This window comes from Hemitrygon akajei, chromosome 30 (assembly GCF_048418815.1).
Source record: "Hemitrygon akajei chromosome 30, sHemAka1.3, whole genome shotgun sequence".
Lineage (NCBI taxonomy): Eukaryota > Metazoa > Chordata > Chondrichthyes > Myliobatiformes > Dasyatidae > Hemitrygon > Hemitrygon akajei.
In genome coordinates, this window is record NC_133153.1 from 22007068 (window position 1) to 22033535 (window position 26468).

Below are 26468 nucleotides of genomic sequence, written 5' to 3' on the forward strand. Positions count from 1 at the left end.
TAGCATAAACTAGCAGCTACATCATCCATATGCTCAGGATTTTGACTAAATTTCCAGAGGATGATTAGAAAATAAAACCAGAATTTCTTGGCACAGAAGTTTAAAATCTAGTTATTACTGGGGTCTGGAAGCTTTTTTTTGTAAGAAGCAATCACAAAAAAAAATTACCACAATTATTCTGTGCAGCATAACAAAAGTTTCCATGTCACGCACCTGGCTCTTTCCCTCACGCTTCTATGTGCTGAATTCTATCCGAAGTTCTGTCACTGCAAATTTGTTCTCAGTTGTTTTATGAAACCCCAAAAGCCCCAAGTCGCCACTTCAGTACAACCAGTCCACATTACCACACTCATCAATCATCTAAAACCAGGCAACTTCCCAGTCAACCAGCCAAGTGTCCTAAGTTCAGCAAAATGTAGGAGTTAATTTTGGGATAAAATGGGTTAAGCAAATCCTTGAAAATGTGGGAAATGAAGGTGCAATACCACTTTACTTTAAAAACCTCCTATTTTTCATTTTAAAGTCATAATAAATTATACCAAGAGTATTAAGGATAAAACAAGACATTCCATAGAGCAAAATAAATGCAGTCCTATGCCTCAGTATCAAGGCCAGCTGCTTTTTTTTTGTCAAAATCACCTAACTCTAATAGCAATGCTTCACTAGAGAAATTATCTTTGTTTACCTAACAGCAAATTAACACTTTTTCACATCAAATGAATTTAGAAGCATACAGTAAAGCAGGCCAAAGCAAAATGGTGAATTGCTTCAGAACCCAAAATGCCTGCTCAAAATCATTCACACTCTGTCACCCTGTAGAGACATGTTTATGAACAATTATCAACCTTCTTTCTTAGTTGACAATTTATTTAGGAAATAAATGGGGCAACTTTAAGTGCTACTTAAGGTCAATTAATTCTGGGCACCTTTGGGAAGTAAAATGAAGCCACTTCTGCTTTGCTGAAGGAAATTTCATGGAGAATTCTACACAGTCCTCCCCTCTCCTTCCCCCCCAACAGCACCAATATGTATTGGCCAATTAATAAAGCTATACATGTACTATAATTATACCATATTTATAGTATATTACTATTTGGCTTGGTACACAAAAGAGATTTCACATCTCATGATCATTTCAAAGGAAGCCATTGTTACTTCATGCAACAGAAATTCCAGTGAAGGAATGTACTTAATGCTCTTGATGATTCCAAGAACAGCAGAATTTTGTGATCATGGGAATTATAATAAATCATAAATCATAATGGTGGAAATTTTACACTGTACAGTTCAAATATCACAGATTCTTGAACAATTCAATTAGTCTCCAGAACAGAAACAGCTGGGTCTTGATTATCAAAAAGGACATTTTCCAACCTTTGGAAATAAGATGTATTCTTCACATTTGATTTGCAATCTTTACATTTAATGAAATTAAATAATGATCAATTTCTCAGTAGAAATGTAAAATGTCTAGAGGTAATACAAGAGCAGCATTAATCAGTAAGTTGAAAACTTAAATCATATTCACCTTTTTGTAGTACAAAACAAAATGACAAATTCCTACCATTTCATAATGAAGGTACAAGACATTTTGCCATGTATATCTAATTTTAAATATTAAATGCACGTACTGACCAAATTCCAAAACTGAGTCAACTTGGAATGCACATAATAATTTTCAAATCAACTGACTGGTCACACTTCGCAGGCTAAATGCCAAAAAATAATGAGACAGATGATGACTTTAGATATGGCTCATTTCCAACTGCAATGGCTAATTTCTCTGGTTAATAAGCTGTAAATTAGTAAAAAGATTGTCTCATATTGATATATTTATAGTATTGGATGAATTAATAAAATCAGGATTTCAATTGCATTCTGCATTTAAACATAAAACTACTGTGCACTTTTCAAAGAGTACAAGCCTTAAAGCTTCATTATGGGAAGTTCAATTAAAATGGATTTCATTACTGAAATACAGTAATTATTTTGACTCCAAGATGTTTTCATGCTGCTACTTTAAGGGACTGTAAAGTACTATCTGCTTAGCTCAAGGGTAAACAGCTGTTGCAAATATAGAATGAAATACTAACTCGCATCTGAGTCAAAGCAAGACAGTAGTACCATACATTGCACATACCTGATGACAGTCATACTTAGCAGTGTTCAGAAGGAATGTAGACCAGAATATCTTGGGAGTGATATTCTGCTGCTGCTAGAAACAGTCATCTTTTATTAGCACAGTGGTGTACTGGAACTGCTCCTAGGTAAATCTCAGAGTTGTAGGATTGTACAGCACAGAAACAGGCCCTTTAACCCACTGTATTCATTCCAACCTTTTTTGCCCATTGACTAATCCCGTTTTCCTTCCACGGCACTGGTTCTTTCTATTTCCTGCCTATTTAAAGTGCCTGTCTAAATGTCTCTTACTGTTGTTGGATGAATCATAAGTGGCAATGAGTCAATTTACAGGAGCAAAACAGCACACCTGGATGAGTGGTGCCACAACAACAACCTCCAGCATCTCCAAACTAAACAGCTGCTTGTTGATGTCAGCAAGGGGACTCAGTCACAGTAAGTTTAAAAATGTATATTGAATAGATTAAAAATATTTCAAAAACAAATAACATATATAACAGAAAGTGAGGTAGTTTTCATGGGTTCAATGTCCATTTACAAATCCAATGGCAGAAGTGAAGAAGCTGTTCCTGAATCGTTGACTGTGTGCCTTCAAGCTTCTGTACCTCCTTTCTGATGGTAACAATGAGAAAGGGGCATGGCCTGGGTGCTGGGGGTCTTTAAAAATGGACGTCGCCTTTCTGAGGCACCGCTCCTTGAAGATTTCTAGGATACTATGGAGGCTAGTACCCAAGATGGAGCTGACTAAATTTACTACTTAATGTAGCTTCTTTTGGTCCTATGCAGTAGCAACCCTTCTCCCCCCCGCTGCCCCCTACAATAATCAGCCTGTCAGAATGCTGTCTACAGTACATCTACAGAAGGTTTTGAGTACTTTAATTGACAGACCAAATCTCTTGAAACTCCTAATGTAATATGGCCACTCTCTTGCCTTCTTTAAAACTACATTGATATGACCAAATTAGATCCTCAGTAATTTTGACACTCAAGAACTTGAAATTGCTCACTCTCTCCACTTCTGCTCCCTCGATGAGGTTTGGTTCATGTTTCTTCATCTTACCCTTCCTGAAGTCCACAATCAGCATTTTTGTCTTACTGACGTTGAGTGCAAGGTTGTTGCTGCGACACCACTCAACTAGCTGATATATCGCACCCCTGTACATCCTCTCACCTCCATCTGTGATTCTACCAACAATGGTTGTTTCATCAACAAATTTATAGATGGTATTTGAGCTATGCCTAGCCACACAGTCATGAGTATAGAGAGAGTAGATTCGTGGGCGAAGCACGCACCCCTGAGTTGCACCAGTGTTGATCATCAGCAAGGAGGAGATATTATCACCAATCCACACATTTTTAGGACTTCCAGTTAGAAGTCGAGGATCCAATTGCAAAGAGAGGTATAGTGATCCAGGTTCTGTAACTTATTGATCAGGATTGTGGGAATGATAGTGTTGAACACTGAGCTATAGTCAATAAACAGCATCCTGACATGGGTGTTTGTATTGTCCGGGGGAATCTAAGGCCATGTGAAGAGCCACTGAGATTGCGTCTGCCATAGACCTATTGTGGCGATAGGAAAATTGCAGTTGGTCCAGGTCCTTGCTGAGGGAGGAGTTCATTCTAGCCATGACCAACCTCTCAAAGCATTTCATCACTGTAGCTGTGAGTGCTACTGGGTGATAGTCAATAAGTCAGTTCACGCTACTCTTCTTAGGCACTGGTATAATTGTTGCTTTTTTGAAACAAGTGGAACTTTTGACTATAGCAGTGAGAGGTTGAAAATGTCCTTGAGTACTCCCGCCAGTTGGTTGGCACAAGTTTTCAGAGCCTTACCAGGTACACCATGATGGCCTGCCCTCTTGCTAGGGTTCACCTTCCTAAAGACAATCTAACATCGGCCTCTGAGACAGAGATCACAGCATCACCAGGTGCAGCAGGGATCTTCACAGCTGTAGTTCTGTTCTCCCTTTCAAAGCGGGCATAGAAGGCATTGAGCTCATCTGGTAGTGAAGCATCACTGCCATTCATGTTATTGGGTTTCACTTTGTAGGAAGTAATGTGTTACAAACCCTACGAGAGTTGTCGTGCATCCAGTGTCACCTCCAACCTCACTCAGATTTGTCTCTCTGCCCTTGAAATAGTCTTCTGCAAGTCATACCTGGCTTTCTTGTACAGTTCTGAGTTGCCAGACTTAAATGCCCAGATCTAGCCCTCAGCAGATGGCGTACCTCCTGGTTGATCCACGGCTTTTGGTTTGGGAATGTACAGGAAGCTTTTGTGGGCACACATTCATCCACACAGGTTTTAGTGAAGTCAGTAACAACTGTGGCATACTCATCCAGATTCGAAGATGAATCGCTGAACACAGTCCAGTCCACTGATTCAAAGCAGTCTTGTAGGCACCCCTGTGCTTCCTTTGTCCATACCTTCTTAGTCCTCATTACTGGTGCTGTAGTTGTCAGTCTCTGCCTATACTCAGGGAGTAGAAGTACAGCCAGGTAATCAGACCTTCTGAAGTGAGGGCGTGGAAAAGCACGGTAGGCTTTCTTGATGCTGCTGAAACAGTGGCCCAGTGTTTTGTTTCCTTTGGTACTACGAGTGATTTGTTGTTGGTAATCATTTAGTGATTTTTTTCAAGCTGGCCTAGTTAAAATCCTCCAAAATGATGGTGAAAGCATTAGGGTGTGCTATTTTGTCCATGTTAATCCCATTGCTCAGATAATCTAGAGCCTATTTGACATTGGCCTCAGGTGCAATGTACACCACTATCAAAATGACCACAGAGATCTCCCACTGCAGGTAAAATGGACGGCACTTGCGAGATATTCCAGGACTGATGAGCAGAATTGGAACAGCACTGATAAATTTGTGCACCAAGAGGAGTTGATCATTAGATGATAAATACTCATTCAAGATCTTGTCCAGTTCCATACATAGGTTACTCTTTGATCTTTAACCCATACCATGACTCTCTGAGACCCTTCAAGTGCATAAAGCACAACCATCTGCTTCCCTAATTCAGAGGCAATAAACACCCCCCAGCAACCTTTTAATGAACCTATTTTTCTCCCCAGAGATAGCTCTCGGCCCTTGATTAAAATCAAAGTCTCTATGGTGTTTTGTCCCCACCCTCTGCTCTTTGCCCCTAACTCCACCTGCCTGAAGTCTATACATCGCATTCTTGGCTACTAATTTCTCAAGGTGACTTGACCACAGCTCCAATCCTTGTCATCTGACCATCCTGTCCCTCAATCTATAACCCACTAAGGCTAAACCATGATCAATTTTTAATTAAAAGAGTATGTTACACTGACTTAGTAGCACCCATTTGGCTACACTAAACTTCAGAGGATTGAAGTTTTTATTAATTACTCATTTATAGTTTGGAAGTACTAGTTCCAGCATCAGCAATTTTTTAAATCTTTCTTCAATATTTATGAACCTTTAACTAAAAATTTAAAAGCTAACTGAAATGAAATAAAGGTTAACTTTATTTTTCCATGATTGGATAACAATCTTTCAAAGCATTACTCATTAACAAAATACTTGAAACTCACCTTGTGGTAAACATTTTAAATTGTTGCTAGTTACAGAGAGTTCTTTCAAGTTTGTAAGCAAGCAAAGTTGCCTGGGTATATCTTTAAGCTGGTTCCGGTCGGCAGACAAATACTGCAGGGAAAAGCATAAATGAAGATCCTCTGGCAACACAGTCAAGCAATTGGCTGAGACATCAAGGGTCTGCAGTTCTCTTAGATCTCCAATTTCTGTTTAGGAGAAAAATAAAATAAAGCACAATCATAAATCATTTATATTGTCTCCACTCTACAGTTTTCAATGAAACAAGTAACATCTTCTGGAAGAATTAAATGAATCCACCCCTTCCACTCCATTAGGAGCTTGAGGGGATTTGGTATGTCACCAAAGACTCGAGCAAATTTCTACAAAAATATCTGGCGTGGAGGCACCAATGTACCAATGTCTCTATGCCATCATAAGAGGCTTTAGAGCAGGGGTTCCCAATATGAGGTCTATGGACCCCTTGCTTAATGGTTTTTGTCCACGGCATGAAAAAAGTTGGGAACTCCTGCTTTAGAGGATTTCTAAATTCAGCCAGATCCATGAAGGGCACAAGTGTCCCCACCATCTTCAAAAGGTGGTGCCTGAAGTAGGCAATATCTATCATGAAGGATCCTCACCATTCCCCTCTGCCATCAGACTTCTGATCGTCCATGAACTCCTAAACACTACCTCGCCATTCCTCTTTTGCATTGCTTGCTTCTGCATTGTAATTTATAGTAATTAGTTATGCCTGCACTGTTGTTGTTACAGACTTCACAACCTGGATTCTGAATCGAAAGGACTAAAATGGCTTGAGCATTTTAATAATGATTTTCAGTCATGATTCACACATATGGTTGAATATTGTTTGCAAATCAATTCCTTTATTTCATTTTACATAAACTGCTGCATTTCACTTTATTTCAATGGAAAACAAAGAAGCAGCAGTAGGCCTTAGAGCCCTTGGAGCCTCATAGCCCATTGTCTACCTCAGTGCCATATTCCAACACTAATCCCATATCCTTACAGTCTAAAAATATGCCAATTCCTGTTTGAAATGTATATAATGACCAAGTCTCAATGGAGCACTGGGCTGGAAAATTCTAAGTTTCACCACTCTCTGAAGAGTCTCAGTCTTAAACAGCCTACCCGTAATTATGAAACACACGCCCCGTGTTAGCCAGGCAAAACATCCTTCCTGTATCCAATATCAACTCCTCCCATTATGTTCGACATTTTAATGAGATCACTTATTCTTCTTCCCTCTGTAGACCAGTCATTCCCAAAAGCAGTCTAGTGAAACTTTGCTGCACTTCATCAGGACAAAGAGATCAAAACTGTACATAGTGCAGTCTTAGCAAAGCCTCACAAAGTTTCAATAAGACCTTCTAAAATCAAACCATCTCATAATAAAGGATAATATGCCATATCCTTCAAAACTCACAGCCTCTATCATCTAGGACAAGAGTAGAAAAGCATATATGAATATCATCACCTATTAGTTGCTTTCCAAATCACATGCTATCCTGACTTGGGATTATATTACCATTCCTTCACCATCAAAAGGACACAATCCTGGAATTTCCTTCTAAGCATTGTGGACAATGTTCCCTCTAAGGTGTGTACAAAAGATTGTCACTCTCTTGTTTGTCGGCATATTAATTATATTGCACGATCTTACATAATCACACTTCCTTTTTCAGTTTCTGATGCGGACCGTGTTGACACCATGGAGTTTGCTACAATTTGTCAGCAGATTTTAGAACTGGATTATTTATACTGTTTTTATTGAAGACATTATTCAGTGCGCACAGGTTGTTGTCACTGGGTAAAAAAATTGCACAGCACAAGATTTTTGCGCACACTGATCATTACAAATTACAGGGAACTCTGATTGCGGGTGAAAGCATACCTCAAGGACTGCAGCAATTCAAGAAAGCAGCTCACCACCAGCTTCTCAAGGGGAACTCACTATAGGCAATTAAATTCTGGCTCAGCCTGTGAAGCCCACATCTCTTGAATGAATACAACAAAGTTTTATTTATTTATTTTACCTCCATTTTGATCTTCAGTAACTTATGCAAGTACCACTAGGTCTCCACAAACATTAACCACTTACTCAGTCACCATTTAATAAACACTTTGCTTTACTGTTATGTGCACAAAGTGACTGACCTCATACTTCTCAATATTATATTCCATCTCCCATGTTCTCACCCACTCAATCAACTTGTTCATATCCTCTTGAATCTTTGTACATCCTCCTCCGTACTCACAATTTTAGAATCATCAGCAAACTTGAAAAAAATGACATCGTGATATATTTCTGGGGCACTGAAGGGGAACTTGCACTATCTTGTTCTGGGGAAACACTTTAGTTACGCAATCCTGGAACAACGTGTTCTTGCTGCACGTCAAGAGACTCAAAACCGACCAGATAAGCACAACACTTACACATTTAGACTCTCCAGGATGTGCAACAGCAACTGCCCCAAACACAGATCCTAAGATCAACCCACAATCCCACCCCAAAGCTGAATCTTGTAATTCATAAGCAGAATGTTTTCCCAAAACCCTAGTGAGTAACACCAACTCCCTTAACCCCAATGAGTCAACACTTGCCTCTTTCCTCCCAATTCCTAATGACTGAACATTCCTTCCACCTCCCCACCCCTACACAAAATGCTGGATTTCAGAACTTCCTACGCTGGCCTGATCAGATTCCATACACAATCCTTGCAAACCCTGGACAGAGAACAAAACAGTGCATTTTCACATTTAAGGTCAAGTTTATTATCATTCAACCATATACACAACATTTCTCTGGACCAAGGTACACAACACAGTATACAGAACTCACACACAAAGTAATATTACAAAATAAATTTACAAATAACAAAATATATTCCACAAGTTTGACATTAAGCTGAACTGTGCAATCAATGCCTTGGATTGCAATGTAGTGATGAAGGGTCTTGGCCAAAATGTCAACTGTTTATTCTTCTCCATAGATGCCACCTGATATGCCAAGGTCTTCCAGCATTTTGTGTGTATTACCTTGGATATAATTCATTTGGTGGGGCAACAATTAAAGTGACCCTGGCCTTCGATATCCATACCCTTATAGTTATTCAGTTTCTCAGCAAAATGCAAAACAAAACTGTTAGGAAGGAAGGAAGGAGAGAACAAAAGTGCGACTCTGCAACAGTCCAGAAGACAAGATTAAATGCCAAAAGGGATATGGTTAAAGAAAGAGTAATGGAATAAGTAACAAAAATAAGATCCCTGAGCTGAAGTAAATGAGAGAAGGGAAATCATTATCTGAAAATGTTGAACTCAGTGTTGAGTCTGAAGGCTTTTTGTGCCTGCTTGAAAAATTAAATGGCATTCTTCAAGGTTTTATTAATTTTTTTAGGACTTGTATGGGAAGTTAAAGAATGATGTGATATGTGCTTAAGAAATTTACTAACTAGAAGGCCAGGATCATACCTATAGTCTGGATATGTTCTGTAAAGCAATCACACAATCTCTGTTTGATCTCCACAACGTAAAGACCTGCTTTTGACAAGCAAATGCAATAAATACACCACTGAAAAGAAAGGAAAAAATACATAATTTTACCACATAATAACAGGAAGAGCTGAATATTCACAATTGGAACTACATTTGTGGAGAGTGAAACATTATAGATCAATAGTCCTTGTCCTTCAGAATTTGAACAATGAGGAAATTTGCAGATGGAAGGAAGGATGGAGAAAATGAAGGTGATATTTGTGACTGGAGTGTATGAGAGTGGAAAGGGAAGAGGTTAATGAGCATATATTTCAAAAGAGAACTTTTATATATGGCATACATTGCACTTCTAATACCATCTCTTTTCTTTCTTTTCAGAAGCATAACTTGGATCTCTTTAACCTCAGAAGCATAAGGATCTCTTTAACCTCACCTTCCAACTCACCAAAGAAAAGTACGTTGTTGGAACAGATTTTTATATTTAGCATCCTTTAATGAGAGAAGGTTATTCGATGATTCGGTTTTAAGGGGCCTTTGCGGAACAGAAATCATAATATTAAAATTGGAAATGATTTGTTTAAACTCAAAAACCAGGGTATTAAGGAAATTACAGGAGGTGAGTTGCATGGAATGGCTGCAGTAGATTCAAAAACTATTAAAAGACATGACAACCCACAAGTGAATACCAACATATCAGGAATTAATATATAGTATATAAATCATATACTATAAGGCATATACTGTACTACCATTAATATCCCATTGTAAAGCACTTTGAACTACATCACCTGTATGAAAAATGCTCTATATACAAGTTATTATTATTATTAATAATATATTCCATTAAGACAAAATGAAGCCAAATGGACGAACAATCCAGCTGCAGCTGTCAGGAAAAGTTAAAGATGGGGAATTTTAAGAATTCAGGGAAGAAGGGCCAAGGCATTGATAAGGAAAGAGGAAGTAGGATATACAAGTAATCTTACCAAAGGAACATAAAAACAGACTGAGGGCTTCAGACCGGAAGGAATACAAACAGGAACTTAAATAAATCGTTATTAGTCAGAATAAACAGGAAAGATATAGGATTAAAGAACTTTTACTTTAAACATTACTTTGAACCATGAGAGTGTAGCTATAGGGTGCTGGTTTCAAATAATAAGTAACTCTGTACCAAACTGAATGCCAAATTCTCAATCCGCCAGCTAGTCTATTAGACAAATAATACCACCAATTATTCCCCCATTGATGGGACAGTAGCAGATGAAAGATTATAGCTCAGGGAATATCAAACGTGTAACACACTCTCAAAGGGAAAAAACAGATTCATTAAAATGATTGCCCGTGTGTGTGAAACAAAAACACCAAACTACAGTCAGGCCCCATTTCCTTTGCTATCAGATGCATCAGCTGCTGAAAGGATGTTATTCTATTCACTGAATGATCTGCAAGCAAGAGAAGTGGAAGTCTGTTTATGATTCTCAGGAAGTCTGGTTGGGTGGAAGAATACCAGAACAGGATAAATGCATCATATGAAACTCAAGTGGATAATAAGGTCAGTTTGCATCATAGCAAATCTGACCCTGTGTATTTCACAATTGCAAAATCAAACACTCCATTTAGTATTGGCAGACCGCTGAATTTTTATCCTAATTTTTATATATACTACAGAAAGGAGATAGGATAACCTTCCCGGAGATCAGAAGCATCATTTTAAATGTGGTCACTTTTGCAATTAAGTATAAAATTACAAGCGTCAAAGTTTATGAGCCATTCCCATTTTATCTCCAAACGTTTTAAAATCAATCTTTGTTTCCTTCAAAGAAATGATAACACAGCTAACAGCAGTAAAGCATGGTTACAAAAGCAATTGTCTAGTTGGCTTGCACTTCAGTTGGAAACAATACAAATTCTCATCAAATCTGAAATTAAATTGTAAACATCCATGTACAAACTTTTTAAAAAAATCTCAAAGGAAGTAAGCACCTTCAAAATAGAATTAAATGAACTGTAAACCTTCAGCAGGTATTGTGAAATGTAACGTACAGCATAAGAGACCTGAATTATACTCAGACAGTGGATAATCCAATAGAACCCCATATTAATGATAAACTAGCTCTCAAACAACTAATAAGAGAATGGAGTAAGAGGATAAGAAACTAGCATTTCTTATTTCAGAATCAGAATCAGGTTTAATATGACTGGCATATGTCGTGAAATTTGTCAACTTAGTGGCAGCCGTATAGTGCAACACATGATGAATATAGAGAAAAATAAATAACTGTAAGTATGTATATGTATATTAAATAGTTAAATTAAAAATAGTGCAAAAACAGAAATAATAAAAAAAGTGAGATAATGTTCATGGGTTCAATATCCATTTAGAAATCAGATGGCCGAGGGGAAGAAGCTGTTCCTGAACCGCTGAGTGTGTGCCTTCAAGCTTCTGTACCTCCTTCCTGGCAGTAACAATGAGAAGAGGGCATGCATTGAGTGATGGGGGTCCTTAATAATGGACGCTGCCTTTCTGAGGCCCCGCTCCTTGCAGGTGTCTTGGATAATACAGCTACTACCCTTTATGCATCTGACTAATTTTACTACTTTCAGTCCCTTTTTTCAATCCTGTGCTAAATGGTGATGCAGCCTGTCAGAATGCTCCCCACTGCACATCTATAGAAGTTTTTGAGTGTTTTTAGTGACAAATCAGATCTCCTCAAACTCCTAATGAAATATAGCCGCAGTCTTGCCTTCTAAATAGCTGAATCAATATGCTGGGACCAGGTTAGGTTCTTAGGAACTTGAAAGTGCTCACTCTCTCCACCTCTGATCCCTCTATGAGGATTGGTTTGTGTTCCCTCCTCTTACCCTTTCTGAAGTCCACGATCAGCTCTTTGGCCTTACTGATGTTGACTGCAAGGTTGTTGCTGTGACACCACTCAACTAGCCGGAATATCTCGTTCCTGTACGCCCTCTTGCCTCCACCTGAGATTCTGCCAATGATGGATGTATAATCAGCAGCAGATTTATAGATGGGTATGAGAGCTATGCCTAGCCATAAAGTCATGGGTACAGAAAGCGAAGAACAGTGGGATAAGCATTTATCCCTGAGATGTGCCCGTGTCGATTGTCAGTGAGGAGGAGAATTAGATTAGGCATTTTCCAAAAGACCTTCATGTTAAACTGTGCAAATAACTTGAAAGTGCCCCTCTAGATGCACGCATCACAACAATATAGCACATCTAAACAGTCTTGCTGTTGTTGCTTCTTCATCATGATCTTTGATAGCTGATTTACACTGCCATGGTTCATCCTGTTAGGAAACTAAAGCATATTTGCAAATGATGCTAACTCATAATGTGAAATTAAATTCAAATATTTTCATACTGGTAGTAAACATTCATCCTTAGCGTCAAAAGCACAAATAGGCTCATGTTCCTCTCACCACAGGTTCGCTACAAGTCATGCTGCTAGTACAAGCAATTCCAGATGCTTCGTCATATAAACATGAATTCAAACTAAACAGGAGTTTCCACTGCAGTGCACAATGACTAAAATTACTTCCATCAGCAGCAATGTGGTTAGATGAACGGTGGCAGCACAGAGGGATGGCTACAAACTGGATGAGTGGAGAATGAAAGAAGAGAAACGGGAAGGCATGTTAACTGGGGATCAGTGCTTTGAGCGGAGGTGGGTATGGAAAGCACCAGCATAAACCACATGGCTGTATGGAAGAGGATAGCTAATCCATTTAGGTGAAGGGAGGGAGATGGTTCTTCAGTAGAAATAAGAGCTGCAAAGTGAGGATGCTGGAGAGAAAGGCAGTGCTAAATTAAAGACAAGTGTAAGAGGATTACCTAGAGAATGGTTGTGGGGTTAGGAGAGAAGTGTCAGCATTAATTGACATAATTGAAGAGACCATCTTTGTGAAACGGTGACTATCCAGTCTCTTATGCATGGCTGTGGCAGAATGACTTTGGGATGGAATGCACTACATAACTAGCACGCGAATAAAACAGACAAAAAAATCTTTGGCAGAGTTGTTAGGCAAATGTAAGCATTTTCAAAAATGCACTGCTCTGAACCTCTGGCTTTGACCAGAGTTGTCATAGGAACTTCTAACAAAATGAAAACAAAAAAAAACTTCAGTTGTGCTTCCCCTGTGTAGGCTGCATTTATCAGGATGCCATGCATTCAGTGCCTACAATTATAGCAGAAGGGTGCAACAAGTTATTTTGTGTGTCTTATTTTTGCAATATGTTGAACTTATAAATGCCTCAACTAAATGTAAAATCAAGATAAATTTCTTAGTGTACAGTATTAAGGGAGACAGAGTAATATTTTTTCCAGACATGTTCCGAAATTTTAGGAAATTGGTTTTTGTACACCAGCCAAAATAAAAACATTTCAGCACACAGTGTTTTACGGCCATGCTCATTGATGTATTTTGCTTCCAGGAGATTCTAAGATTTAACTGTTGCCCAAGATCAGCAGATAGTAAAAATGAAAGCACTTCTTGAATTGTTCTCTTGGACATTTCAAATACTGACTAATTAGGTTTAGGATTTTCTCCAAAGGATACTATGCAAACTATGTTCTCACCATTTGTGTGCATGAAACTGTGTTATTTAACCAGGGAGTGCAAATCCCTTTCCATAAACAAAAACACCAATGTATTACTGCTGAAATTCTGCCAGTATCAACATCCAATGAGATTACATATATAGGTAAAAGTCTCTCATTGGATTCCTGCAATTTCACCAAGGTATTCGTTGTCCTTTATATTGCATTCTCGAGAAAAAATACTTTCCATAGCATAGCACAAGAAATAACAAACTGGAATATATCTTAATCTATGCAGCACATGGTAGACTTCTGATATTTGAAAAATGAAGCAGACTAAATAGTGCCAACTAGAAAAGGCAACAATCAATTAAACTGTACACTAAATGGAATATCGTCAAAATTATTTCCCTAGAATTCCCAATAGATATGGAGATAAAACATGAAAATCCATCGCTCTTTTCATCAACTTTTTAATAAACCTTCCTTAAATAGGACTCACTAAAGGTAAACATATACACTAAAAACTCACACATGTTAAATGCAAAATCTCCACTTGCAATACAGAAACTGAATCAGAGGCAGGTTTAATATCACCAGGAAGCAATATATAATAATACCAAAAAATGAGTTAGATTAAAAGTAAATAAATATATCATTTTAAATTAATTAATTAAAGGAGGAAGGCAGCGGAAAATAAATTATAGACCAGTTAGCCTGACCTTAGTAGTTGGGAAGATGTTAGAGTCAATTGTTAGGATGAGGTAATGGTGTATTTGGTAACACTGGACAAAACCAGCAAGGTTTCCTTCAGGGAAAACCCTGCCTAACAAACCTGTTGGAATTCTTTGAGGGGATTACAAGTAGGATAGATAAAGGGAATGCAATGGATGTTGTATATTTGGACTTTCAGAAGGGCTTTGACAAGGTGCCACACATGAGGCTGCTTACCAGGTTAAGAGCCCATGGTATTACAGGGAAGTTACTAACATGGTTACAGCATTGTCTGATTGGTAGGAGGCAGCGAATGGGAATAAAAGGATCCTTTTCTGGTTGGTGTTCCGCAGGGGTCGGTGTTGGGACCATTTCTTTTTATGCTGTATATAAATGATTTAGATGATGGAATAGATGGCTTTGTTGCCAAGCTTGCAGATGATGCGAAGATTGGTGGAGGGGCTGGTAGTGTTGAGGAAACAGGTAGGATGCAGGACTTAAACAGATTAGGAGAATGGACAAGAAAGTGGCAAATGAAATACAATGTTGGAAAATGTATGGCCATGCACTTCGGTAGCAGAAATAAATGTGCGGTCTAAACGGCGAGAAAATCCAGGAGTCTGAGATGCAGAGGGACTTGGGAGTCCTTGTGCAGAACACCCTGAAGGTTAACTTGCAGGTTGAGTTGGTGGTGAGAAAGGTGAGAAAAGTATTCATTTCAAGAGGTCTAGAATACCAGAGCAAGGATGTGATGCTGAGGCTTTATAAGGCAGTGGTGAGGCCTCATCTTGAGTACTGTGAACAGTTTTGGACCCCTCATCTTAGCAAAGATGTGCTGGCATTGGAAAACAGTTTCTTCCACGCATTTCCCTTTTAAAACAGAGATGCGGAGAAATTTCTTTAGCCAAACAGTGGTGAATTTGTGGAAGTTATTGTCACATGCATCTATGGAGGCCAGGTCGTTGGGTGTATTTAAGGCAGAGGTTGATAGGTTCTTGATTGGACAAGGTATCAAAGCTAACGGTGAGAAGGCCAGGAACTAGTGTTGAGGAGGAGATAGAAAAAGAGGATCAGCCACGATTGAACAGCAGAGCAGACTTGATGGGCCAGATGGCCTAATTCTGCTCCTATGTCTTGTGGTCTTATGGTCTAAAATAGTTAAATAAGTAGTGCAAAAATTAAAAAAATGCATAAGGTAGTGTTCATGCATTCAATATCTATTCAGAAATCAGATGGCAGAAGGGAAGAAACAAATCATTCCACCTTTCAAGTTTACGACAATATTTGACTCTTCATGAGCTTAGTTCATCCCAATTCAACAACTTAATTTTCTGTTCTTCCTTCCTCATTTATGTAAATTCTCTTGACAAATAATCACAAACCTAGAATATTGTTCTCACGGAGTTGATGTTTGTAACAAGACAATTACAAGAATAAAAGCTTTGTTCAAGATGAAACATATTTAAAGAGTTGTACATGTAAAACTTGCATTTGTGAGACATCACAAACAGCCTGGGTCATAGATTCTGGTGATTTTTTTAAATTAAGTGTGCTTCTTTACATTTTCTAAAGATATACTGAAAATACAGTGCCTAGGACAAAGTCAATGAACCAATGCATTGATTTAATTTATAATTAATAGCTTTTCATCACATAAAGAATGAACTGCCTTTAACATGTCAATGGACCATTTTTATTGATTTAAACAAAATCCCTTCTGCATTTCTATATTTTGTGACTTTGGCTAAAATTTTTGCTATCCTACCAGTTCTCTGGCACTTCCAGAGATTATAGAGTCTTAAGATAATAAAAATTCCAAAGACTCAATAGTTAGGGGGACAGACAACAGATTCTGTGGCGACGAGAGATGCCAAGATGATAAACTACTTCCCACCTGCCAGAGTCAAGAACGTCTCAGTGCAGTTGCAGAACATTCTCAAGGAGAGGGTGCACAGCCAAAGATTCTGGTGTACATTGGCACCAATAATATGGATAAAAAGGGGGATGAGGTCCTACACTGATAGGAAAGAGGCTGAAGAAAAGGACTTTGAATGCACTACACCTTGTAGAGGAATGGAAAGATAAAATAGATCAATGTATGGGTAAGAAACTAGCGCGAGTAATAGGGTTTCAGGTTCTTGAACCATTGGAACCCCTTCCGGGGATGGGGCAACATGCACAAGAATGACAGGTTGCACCCTAACTGGAGGGGAACCAATATCCTGGTAAGGCGGGGGGTCACTAGTGTTACTTGGGAGGGTTTAATCTGACAGGGGAAACCAAAGCAGTAACTCAGAAAGTGGAGGAACTGGGAGGAAGTTATATGACATGACCCGTCAGAACAGGCAGTAACAAGATAATATTTACAACAGGATGGATGAGTGTGTGCATTTTAATATTAGCAGCACTATGAGTAAGGGAGACAAAGTTAAGAGCATGGATCAATACATATAGATCCGGCCATTACAGAGTTTTGCTTGAGAGAGGGAACAAATGGATACTTAATTGTTCAAAGGTTTAAATGTTTTAGAAAAGATAGAGAAGGAGGTAAAACTGGTGGGGGACAAGTACAATTCTACACCTGCACATAAAGGGGACATAATGGAGGGCTTGTCCACTGAGTCTATATGGGTAAAGTTCAAAAGTAAGAAAGGTGCAATCACTCTAATGGGATATTAGATCCCCAATAGCTAACGAGGCACTGAGGAAGAGATATAAAGGCAAATCAGGGAAAGATGTAAACACAATAGGGCTGTTGTAGGGGTGACTTCAACTTACTTAAAATAGACCAGGACCTCCTTAGTGCAAGAGGTTTCAATGGGGCAAAATTTGTAAGGTACATTCAGCAAGGTTTAATAAACCAATATGAAGATATATATATCCTCTTGTTAGACTTGCCTGTGCATATATTTATTTAATATACAAATGGCCTGGATAAAATGTAAACAGGTAGGTTAATAAGTTTAAAGATAGTACAAAGATTGGTAGTGGTATGAGTAACGTAGATACTGCCAAAGGACACAGTGGGATGCAGATATGGGCTGAGAAATGGCAGATGGAGTGTACCATGGCCGTATGACATGTGTTGCACTTTGGGAGATCTAAGTAAAGGCACAGTTAATGGCAAGATCCTGGGGTTCAAGCCCATAACTCCCTGGAAGTGGCTACACAGGTTGATAGAGTGGTAAAGCCTGCTTGCCTTTACTAGTCTATGAATTGTGTTCAGGAGTTGGGAAGTCATGATAGAGCTTTATTAAACACTAGTTAAGATACATCCGGAGTACTGCATTCATTTCTAGTCGCTCCCTTTATCAGGAGGATGTTGAAGCTTTGGAGAGGGTGCGGAAGAGGTTTACCAGAATGCTGCCTTGATGAGAAGGCACATGATACAAGGAGAAAGTGGACAAATTTAGGTCATTTCCTCTTAAGTGGTGGAGGCTGAGAGGAGATCTGACAGAGGTTTATAAAATTATGAGAGGCAACAGGCAAGAGTAATCAGCTGGTATGTTTTTTCCTTAGGGTTAAAATATCTAATATCAGCAGGCATGCATTTAAGGTGAAGAAGGCAAGTTCAAAAGAGATGGGTGGAGAATGTTTTTTTTAATACAGTGAGTGGTGGGTGCCTGGAATCTGCTGCCAAGGGTGGTGGTGGAGAGAATTGCATTAGATATATTCAAGAAACTGTTAGACACATCAATATGCAGGCAATGGAAGGATATGGCTACTGAGCAGGCAGAAGGGATTAGTTTACTTGAGCATTTGATTACTAATTTAATTCAGCATAACGCTGTGGCCCAAAGGGCCTGTTCCTGTGCTGCACTGTTCTGTGTTCAATAAAAAATATAAAATTAGTTATCCAAGACACTATCTTCCTTTCACATTCAGCACTCAACCATGTCACTTCTAATGTCTTGTTGTTGAATCTAGCTATAGTTATTCTCCCTCTGAGATTACTGTCTTTTAAAGAGTTCAACTGCCCCAATTTGTCCAACATGATTAGCTTTCTCTGCAGTAAAGAAATGCTTTCTGTACTACATTCACATTGGTTTAATACTAGGATGGCATTGTGGCAAATAGGGATGGGCTTGTATATACTATGAATATTAGTTTGCATGGAATTCATTCACAGAATAGACAAAGAACAGTACAACACAGAAACAGACTCTTTGGCCCACAATATCTGTGTCACCCATGAAGGCAATTGAAACTAACCCCATCTGCTTACATTTAGTCTATATTCTTCTATTCCCTGCCTGTTCATATTCTTGTGTACATGCCTCTTAAGCATTACTATCATATCTGTTTCCATCACTTCCTCTTACAGGTCTTTCAAGCAACCAAGGTATTGTGAAAAACAACTTGTTTTGTGAATCTTCTTTAAACCTTCACCCTCTGGAATTTGTCTTATAAGACATGAATTATCCAGCATAAAGCCATGCTATCCTTATAACTCTATACTTCTTCAGATATGAGTAAATCATATCCATTGAACAAAACACATTGATGAAGGTAGAGCAGTGGATGTGGTGTATATGGATTTCAGTAAGGCATTTGATAAGGTTCCCCAAAAAATAATAAGGCATGGGATTAAAGGAGACCTCGCTTTGTGGATCCAGAATTGGCTTGCCCACAGAATGGCAAACGGTGGTTGTAGATGGTTCGTATTCTGCATGGAGGACAATGACCAGTGGAGTTCTGCAGGGATCTGTTCTGGGACCCCTCCTCTTTGTGATTTTTATAAATGACCTGGATGAGGAAGTTGAAGAGTGGGTTAGTAAGTTTGCTGATGGCACAAAAGTTAGGGGTGTTGAGGATAGTCTGGAGGGTTGTCAGAGGTTACAGTGCGACATCGATAGGATGCAGAACTGGGCTGAGAAGTGGCAGGTGGACTTCAACCCAGAGAAGTGTGAAGTGGTTCATTTTGGCAAGTCAAATTTGAAGACAGAATATAATATTAATGGTAAGACTCTTGGCAGTGTGGAGGATCAGCGAGATCTTGGGGTCTGTGTCCACAGGGCGCTCAAAGCTGCTGCGCTGGTTGACAGTGTTGTTAAGAAGGTATATGGTGCATTGGCCTTCATCAACAGTGAGATTGAGCTCAAGAGCCATGAGGTAATGTTACAGCTATATTAGACTCTAGTTAGACCCCACTTAGAGTACTGTGTTCAGTTCTGGTCACCTCACTACAGGAAGGATGTGGATACTATAGAGAGGGTGCAGAGGAGATTTACAAGGATGTTGCCTGGATTGGAGAACATGCCTTATGAGAATAGGTTGAGTGAACATGGCCTTTTCTCCTTGAAGCGACCGAGGATGAGAGGTGACCTGATAGAGGTGTACAAGATGAAGTGAGGCATTGATTGTGTGGATAGCCAGAGGCTATTTCCCAGGGCTGAAATGGCTAATATGAGGGGACTTAGTTTTAAGATGCATGGAAGTAGGCACAAGGGGGGTTGTCAGAGGTAAGTTTTCATGCAGAGAATGGTGAGTGCAACGACAGTAAAGACAGATACAATACAATCTTAGATAGGTACATGGAGCTTAGAAAAATAGAGGGCTATGCGCTAGGGAAATTCTAGGCAGTTTCTAGTGTAGGTTACATAGTCGGCACAACATTGTGGGCTGAAGGGCTTGTAATATGCTACAGATTTCTATGTTTTCTTTATGTTTTCTATGTATGAGAATCTGTCACAATAATGTCCATAACATTGATGTACAGCTTACTACCCTAAATTTCCTGGTTTGTCTTTATTGCCCTTTTTAAACAAAGGAACAGCATTGGCTATTCTTCAATCCTCTGGGACCTCACCCAGGGCTAAAGAGGAGATAGGCCCCTGCAATCTCCACTCTTGCCTTTCTCAATAGCATCTGCAATCCCAATACATCAAGCATCCATATTTAACAGCACCTAGCGACACTAATACTAGTTTTAGAAGGAAATTAAGTATAATGTTTTTTAAATACCTTTAACACAATAAAAACAAATAAGAGTTCTTCAAATCAGTGCATACCAAAAGGGATAGTGGAAAAGTTGAGGTATTAAGGAGTTACTGAAAAAAATGGGAGTTAAAAAAAAGGTAGTGCTGCATAAAGACTTTTTTATTTTAGCAGAACCCTAGCTCAGACAGATTCAATTATTAATTTTCTGAAGATGGTACTAATTGTGATTCTTTAATTAGCAAAGTCACAGAGTCATACTGTCAGGTACTGAGCAGTTTTCACTTTAGAATTTCCAGACACCTGCGTATGTTCTAACCTAATTGTTAAGGTCACACTTATCTTTAGTGATCCTTCGGCATCAAACTGCTGCAGAGTGCCTGACTGATTGTCAACGGAGAAGTCCTGCACTATGGCAAGGCCTTGTCCACATACATATCTTCATTAGTTTGAAGTGAAAGTGGGTGGAAAGATCAATTTAATATCAGAAAATATATACAGTATACAACCTGAAATCCTTACTCTTTGCAGACATCCACAAAACAGAGGGGGGAAAAAATGAATGACAGAAAGCGTTAGAACCCCAAAACCCCCCCTATCTCCCATGCACAAGCACCAGCAAAAGCATCACCTCCCCTTTCCCCTTCTCCCACTTGCTTCAGATTTAAGTACTTTTACAGTGTGCCATGTCTCATTCTCCCTGCCTTATTGAGCACTGGGGCAGCACTGATAGCATTGTGGTTAGTGCATCACTTTACAGCCGGCAGCTATAAGATCGGGGTTCGATTCCGCCGCTGCCTATAAGGAGTTTGTACATTCTCTCTGTGGCTGCATGGGTTCCTTTCAGTGCTCCAGTTTCCTCCCACCTTCCAAAGAATTACACCCAAGGTTATGAGCATGCTAAATTGGCAATGAAAGCAGACTGCCAGTACAATCCTCATGTTTTGATTTGACGCAAACAATATATTTCACTCTACGTTTCAATGCTTCCATGTACATGCAACAAATAAAGCTCATCGTTAAGTCTGGAAACCACTTAATTGTAAAGTTTAGAAACTTGCAAACACTACAACAAAAAGAAATTTACTAATATATTTAAAAATGCTAAACTAATGGCACCAACAATTTAAGTGACAAGAGAAAAGCTACAAATTTGAACTCCTCCACGAACGTGCAGCGACTAATATTGGAACACAGCTGCAAAATCAATGGCAAGTAGATCCCAACAAATTGAGGATTGCTTTTACAATCACCTCACTTGCACATACAAAGGGCACATGACGTGTAGACTTTTGGCACTTTCCTGCAAATGACTGGGCCAATGAAAATGTATCAATTATTTTTCATCAAAATGGACCAAATAACACCTCAGATTGACGGGCAACTGAATTTCAAATCCAGACTGACCATATCTATTAAAGTGACTTTTCATTATTTTGAACAAAATTAATGCAAATCCAGTTATTTCCTTTTTAAAAAGAATTAATCCTTATAAACTTCTGCTTTCCTATTACACTACATTAGTCAATAAACTATGCTCAATGAGTATGCATTTCTTAAATCATGAGATTAACACTCTGTCAACTAAACATGAATCTGGACTGATTGTACACCAGTGGAACTAGGAGGCAGTCTAAATGGTCGGCATGGCAACACTCACTTCAGCTAAGTCTTCTACAATTCTTAAGCCGAAAATGCCCCACGTATATCACAAAGACTAACACCAATTCTCTTACAACTCCAATACCCGCATTCCTTTGTCTGAGACTGGCTAACTGATTATGCCTGATAAGACCTAATTAATGCATTGAGTTTAGGTCAGGTGAACTTACTAAAACTTTTAGATGGAGGATGGGTTTTAACGTACCCAAACAAATCCCCATTTCATTCTGCATACTTCACGAGCAGAGAGCAATTGGGATTAGGGTTATAGTTGACTTTTTGTTGTCTGAACTTTCGGGCTACTATTGATCTTTTTTATGCATGGTGGGGTGGTTTGATTTTTTTTCTTTGAATGGGTTGGTTCCATGGTTCTTTGTTTCAAGGCCGTCTGTGGGAAAAATGAATTTCAGGGTTGTATGCTGCATAACTACTTTGGTGAATAAATGTACTTTGAATCGTGAATACAACAACTATACAATCCTACAAAAAGTAGTGGACACGGCCCAGTCCATCACAAGCCCTCCCCACCACTGAGTACATCTACATGAAACACTGTTGCAAGAAAGTAACATCCATCATCATGGCCCCCACCACCCAGGTCATGCTCCCTTCCTGCTACTGCCACCAGGAAGAAGATACAGGAGCATCAGGACTCTCTGCACCCTGTTCAGGAACAGTTATTACCCCTCAACCATGGACTCACTTAAATGGACTCTTCATCTCATGTTCTCCATATTTATTGCTTATTTTATTTATTATTATTATTATTATTATTTCTTTATTTTTGTATTTGCAAAGTTTGTTGCCTTTTTCACAATGGTTGAATGGTCAAGTTGGTGCAGTCTTTCATTGATTCTATTATGGTCATTATTCTATTATGGATTTGAGAATGCCCGCAAGAAAATGAATCTCAGGGTTGTATAAGGTGACATACCTTATAAGTAAATAAGTTTATTTAATAAATTTAAATAAATAATAAATTTAAACTTACTTTACTTATTTACCTTGAATTTATACTGTGTTAACAATAGGACATCACGAGTAAATGGGTAGCAAAACATGGTATAGTGACAAGAGGAAAAGGATTTGAGCCCTGCTGAAGGTTAGATATGAAGGTCTGAACCTTTATCTCTATGCCAATAGAAGTAGGGATATGGAGAAGAATGGGATCAGCGTGGTCATAACCCTGAAGCCTGTACCAAATTCAATGAGACGAATAAAGCTTGCTTAGGTCAGTGGGGCGAGCACTATTCCCACAGTTGCATTAACTTTACACAGCCCCAAAGTCAGATCCTGTTCCAGCTGCTATTTCCATCCTGCAAAAAACAGAGTGGTACATGACATGCGACTAGGAAGCGAACACTGAGGCCCCACCTTTGACAGATCTGGTGGCCGCTTGACTCTGTCAAACGCTATTGAGCCACTTTAAATCGTGATAGTGATGATTGGTGATGTTTATCCACCTTGATTTTGTAAAATAAAAAATATATATTTTCTACCAAGGGTTGCGATATACAAGCCAACCATACCCAGTATGAAAGTGAGTGGCTGAATGTGAGTTGCTTCTGTCCCTTCAGGTCAGTGCATTTGTGTAGAGCCCACTGGCAGATCAGGAGCTCGGAAGTACTAACATTTGACCCTCAAGCTCAAACCTGATTTCAGCAATGCAATGTCAAGAGCCATTACAAGAGCAGATGTCAAGATTGAGCAGTTAAACACACTGAAAGATCAGTAGTTCTCTAAACACATATCAACCGAAGAGCAGTGCCGCCCCACTCATGGTAAAACAAAATCTGAATTATTTCTAAACCTTTCTTTAGAATTGTCTGTGTCAAAAAACAAACTTTTAAATACTGGAGTATCTATGACTGAAAACCCAAACAGTTAATCAATATTGTAGGCATAGATAATTGCAGCACATGACATTCACTTAAGGAGCATTGCAATTCTTGGAAACCAAACCATAAGTAACTTGGTATCTTACACTGTGGTACCTCTGCCATCTGCTGGCCTAAAGCTACAATTGTTATGAAAGAGGCCATTAATGAGTGAGATGAATTAAATCTGCTTTCTCTGAAAAAAAGTAATTATTTTTCCAATTAGTTAATTTATATAGTGCCTCCAAAATCAGCAAATTTCCCCAAGCATCTCATAGAAACTTCTGAAAGAAAAAGCAATTAGAGAATGGCAAACACTCAAATAGTTAACTTCTACAGAATTCTTTCCAATCTCTGCAAAGATGTAAAAGTATTCTGTATATACTAATTTCAAGATTATGGCATTAGACTGCACTACGGCGGACAGAAGTGCTCTACACCGGGCACCAGTCTATCTGCCATTAAGGAAATACAGAAAGGTGCAGGAAAAAGGCTAGTGATATCATGAAGGATCCCAATCATCCGACTTGTCCCACTCCCATCAGGGAAGAGGCTAGGTAGCATCCATGCCAGGATCACTAGACTCAAAAAGAGTTATTTCCCCCATGTGGTCAGGCTGGTCAACACCTCCACCAATTTACCCATCCTACCACCGCTACATACCAATCACCTAGCATCACTTAATGTACATACAATCATTCAATGTATACAACTGACTTGTACATGGTGTTTTTTTTTTGTTTCTGCATTGTGTTCTTTATGCTTATTATTGTTTTATGCTGCATCAGTCCTGTGTAACAATCATTTCATTCTCCTTTCCACTTGTATATTGCAGAATAACAATATACACTCTTTAATCTTGAATCTGGAAGTCACCTGGGGTCTGGAATCAGATAAACAGAATGCCTAGTAGATCAGAGGGTGTGGGTATCAGAGCAGAAAAAGATTGAAATCATAAGCTGGAGTTAAATAGTGCAAATCTTAACACATCCACAACATAATTTTCCAGTAGCCCAATCGAATCGAGATCAAGAAAGGGGTCAACACATAGGTCCAAGTGAGGTTTAAAAAAGGAGCATTCAAGGGTGTTTTTCCGGCAGCCCAATCGAACTAAGAGCAAGAGAGGAGACAACTCACAGGTTCGTGAGTGAGATTTTAAGTATTTGGGGGCTTTCAGCATTTTCTGGCAGCCCAATCAAATCGCAATTCACCATCAAGGGCTAATAAAATTAAGGAAGGGACAAGTGGAGTGGCCATTGAGTGAGTGGACTAGTGTTAGAGTGGGGAGGCTTTGGCACTCCAGGCTTCGCGAGAACAGGGTTGGGCGAGGTATCTATCTGGAAAAATTTCTTCATTATTCTTCATTCTTTGTCTGTTAGTGCATAGTTAGACCAGTAAGAGTGGCTCCATGGGCTGTATTGTGTTCTTTATGTGAGATGTGGGAATTCTGGAAGGCCTCCAGCCTCCTGGGTAACCACATCTGCACCAGGTGCACCGAGCTGCAGCTCCTCAGAGATCATGTTAAGGACTGGAGCTACAGCGTGATGATCTTCCGCTCAAATAGGAAAGTGAAGAGGTGATAGCTAGAAGCTGCCGGTAGATAGTGACCCCTAAGTAGCAGAAGGCAGGTACCTAGGTGACTGTCAAGAGAGGGAAAAGAAATTGGCAGCCAGAGTAGAGTACCCCTGTGGGTATTCCCCTCAATAGTGACTATACCACTTGATACTGTTGGGGGTGGGGGGGGGGGGGGGAAATGACTCACCAAGGGGAAGCTGCAGCAGTGGGATCTCTGGCACTAAGTCTGGTGCTATGGATCTGAAGAGCAGTGGGGAGAAGAGGATTACAGCAGTGATAGTTAGAGGAGTAGGCACGAGATACTGTGGACACGATAGAGATACCCGGATGGTATGTTGCCTCCCAGCTGCCAGGGTCAGGAACTTCTCGAATCGGGTCCATGGCATTCTAAAGGGGGAGGGTGTGCCAGCAGAAGTCTTGATACACATTGGCACGAAAGACATAGGTAGGAAAAGGGAGAAGGTCCTGAAGAGCAAATGTTCAAAGGTTCATTTAATATCAGAGAACATAAACAGTATACAACCTGAAATTCTTGCTCTTCAGCTTTCTACCTAGGGAGCTAGGTACAAAGCTGAAAAAGCAGGACCTCCAGGGTTGTAATCCCTGGATTGCTGCCTGTGCCAGTGAAGGTAAGAATAGGACGACTCGGCTGATGAGTACATGGCCAAGGAACTAGTACAGGGGACTGGGTTTCAGGTATAAAACCATAAGACATAGGAGCAGAATTAGGCCATTCAGCCCATCAAGTCTGTCCTGCCATTCCATCATGGCTGATCCCAGATCCCACTCAACCCCATATACCTGCCTTCCCACCATAACCTTTGATGTCCTGACCGATCAAGAAGCTATCAATTTTCACTTTAAGTATACCCACGCTCTTGGTCTCCACAGCTGTCTGCGGCAGAGCATTCCACAGATTCACTACTCTCT

At 39.4% G+C, this 26468-nt stretch overlaps 1 protein-coding gene across 4 annotated transcripts in view; it reads right to left on the bottom strand.

Annotated features, from left to right (window-relative positions):
• Nucleotides 1-26468, bottom strand: part of lrrc28 (leucine rich repeat containing 28) — an 85282-nt gene that overhangs the window by 25840 nt on the left and 32974 nt on the right. For all 4 annotated transcript variants that reach the window (XM_073033085.1, XM_073033084.1, XM_073033087.1 and 1 more), the window contains one exon: nucleotides 5700-5906. In XM_073033085.1, the coding sequence (XP_072889186.1) occupies nucleotides 5700-5906 (207 nt within the window). The remainder of the gene's footprint in view (nucleotides 1-5699; nucleotides 5907-26468) is intronic.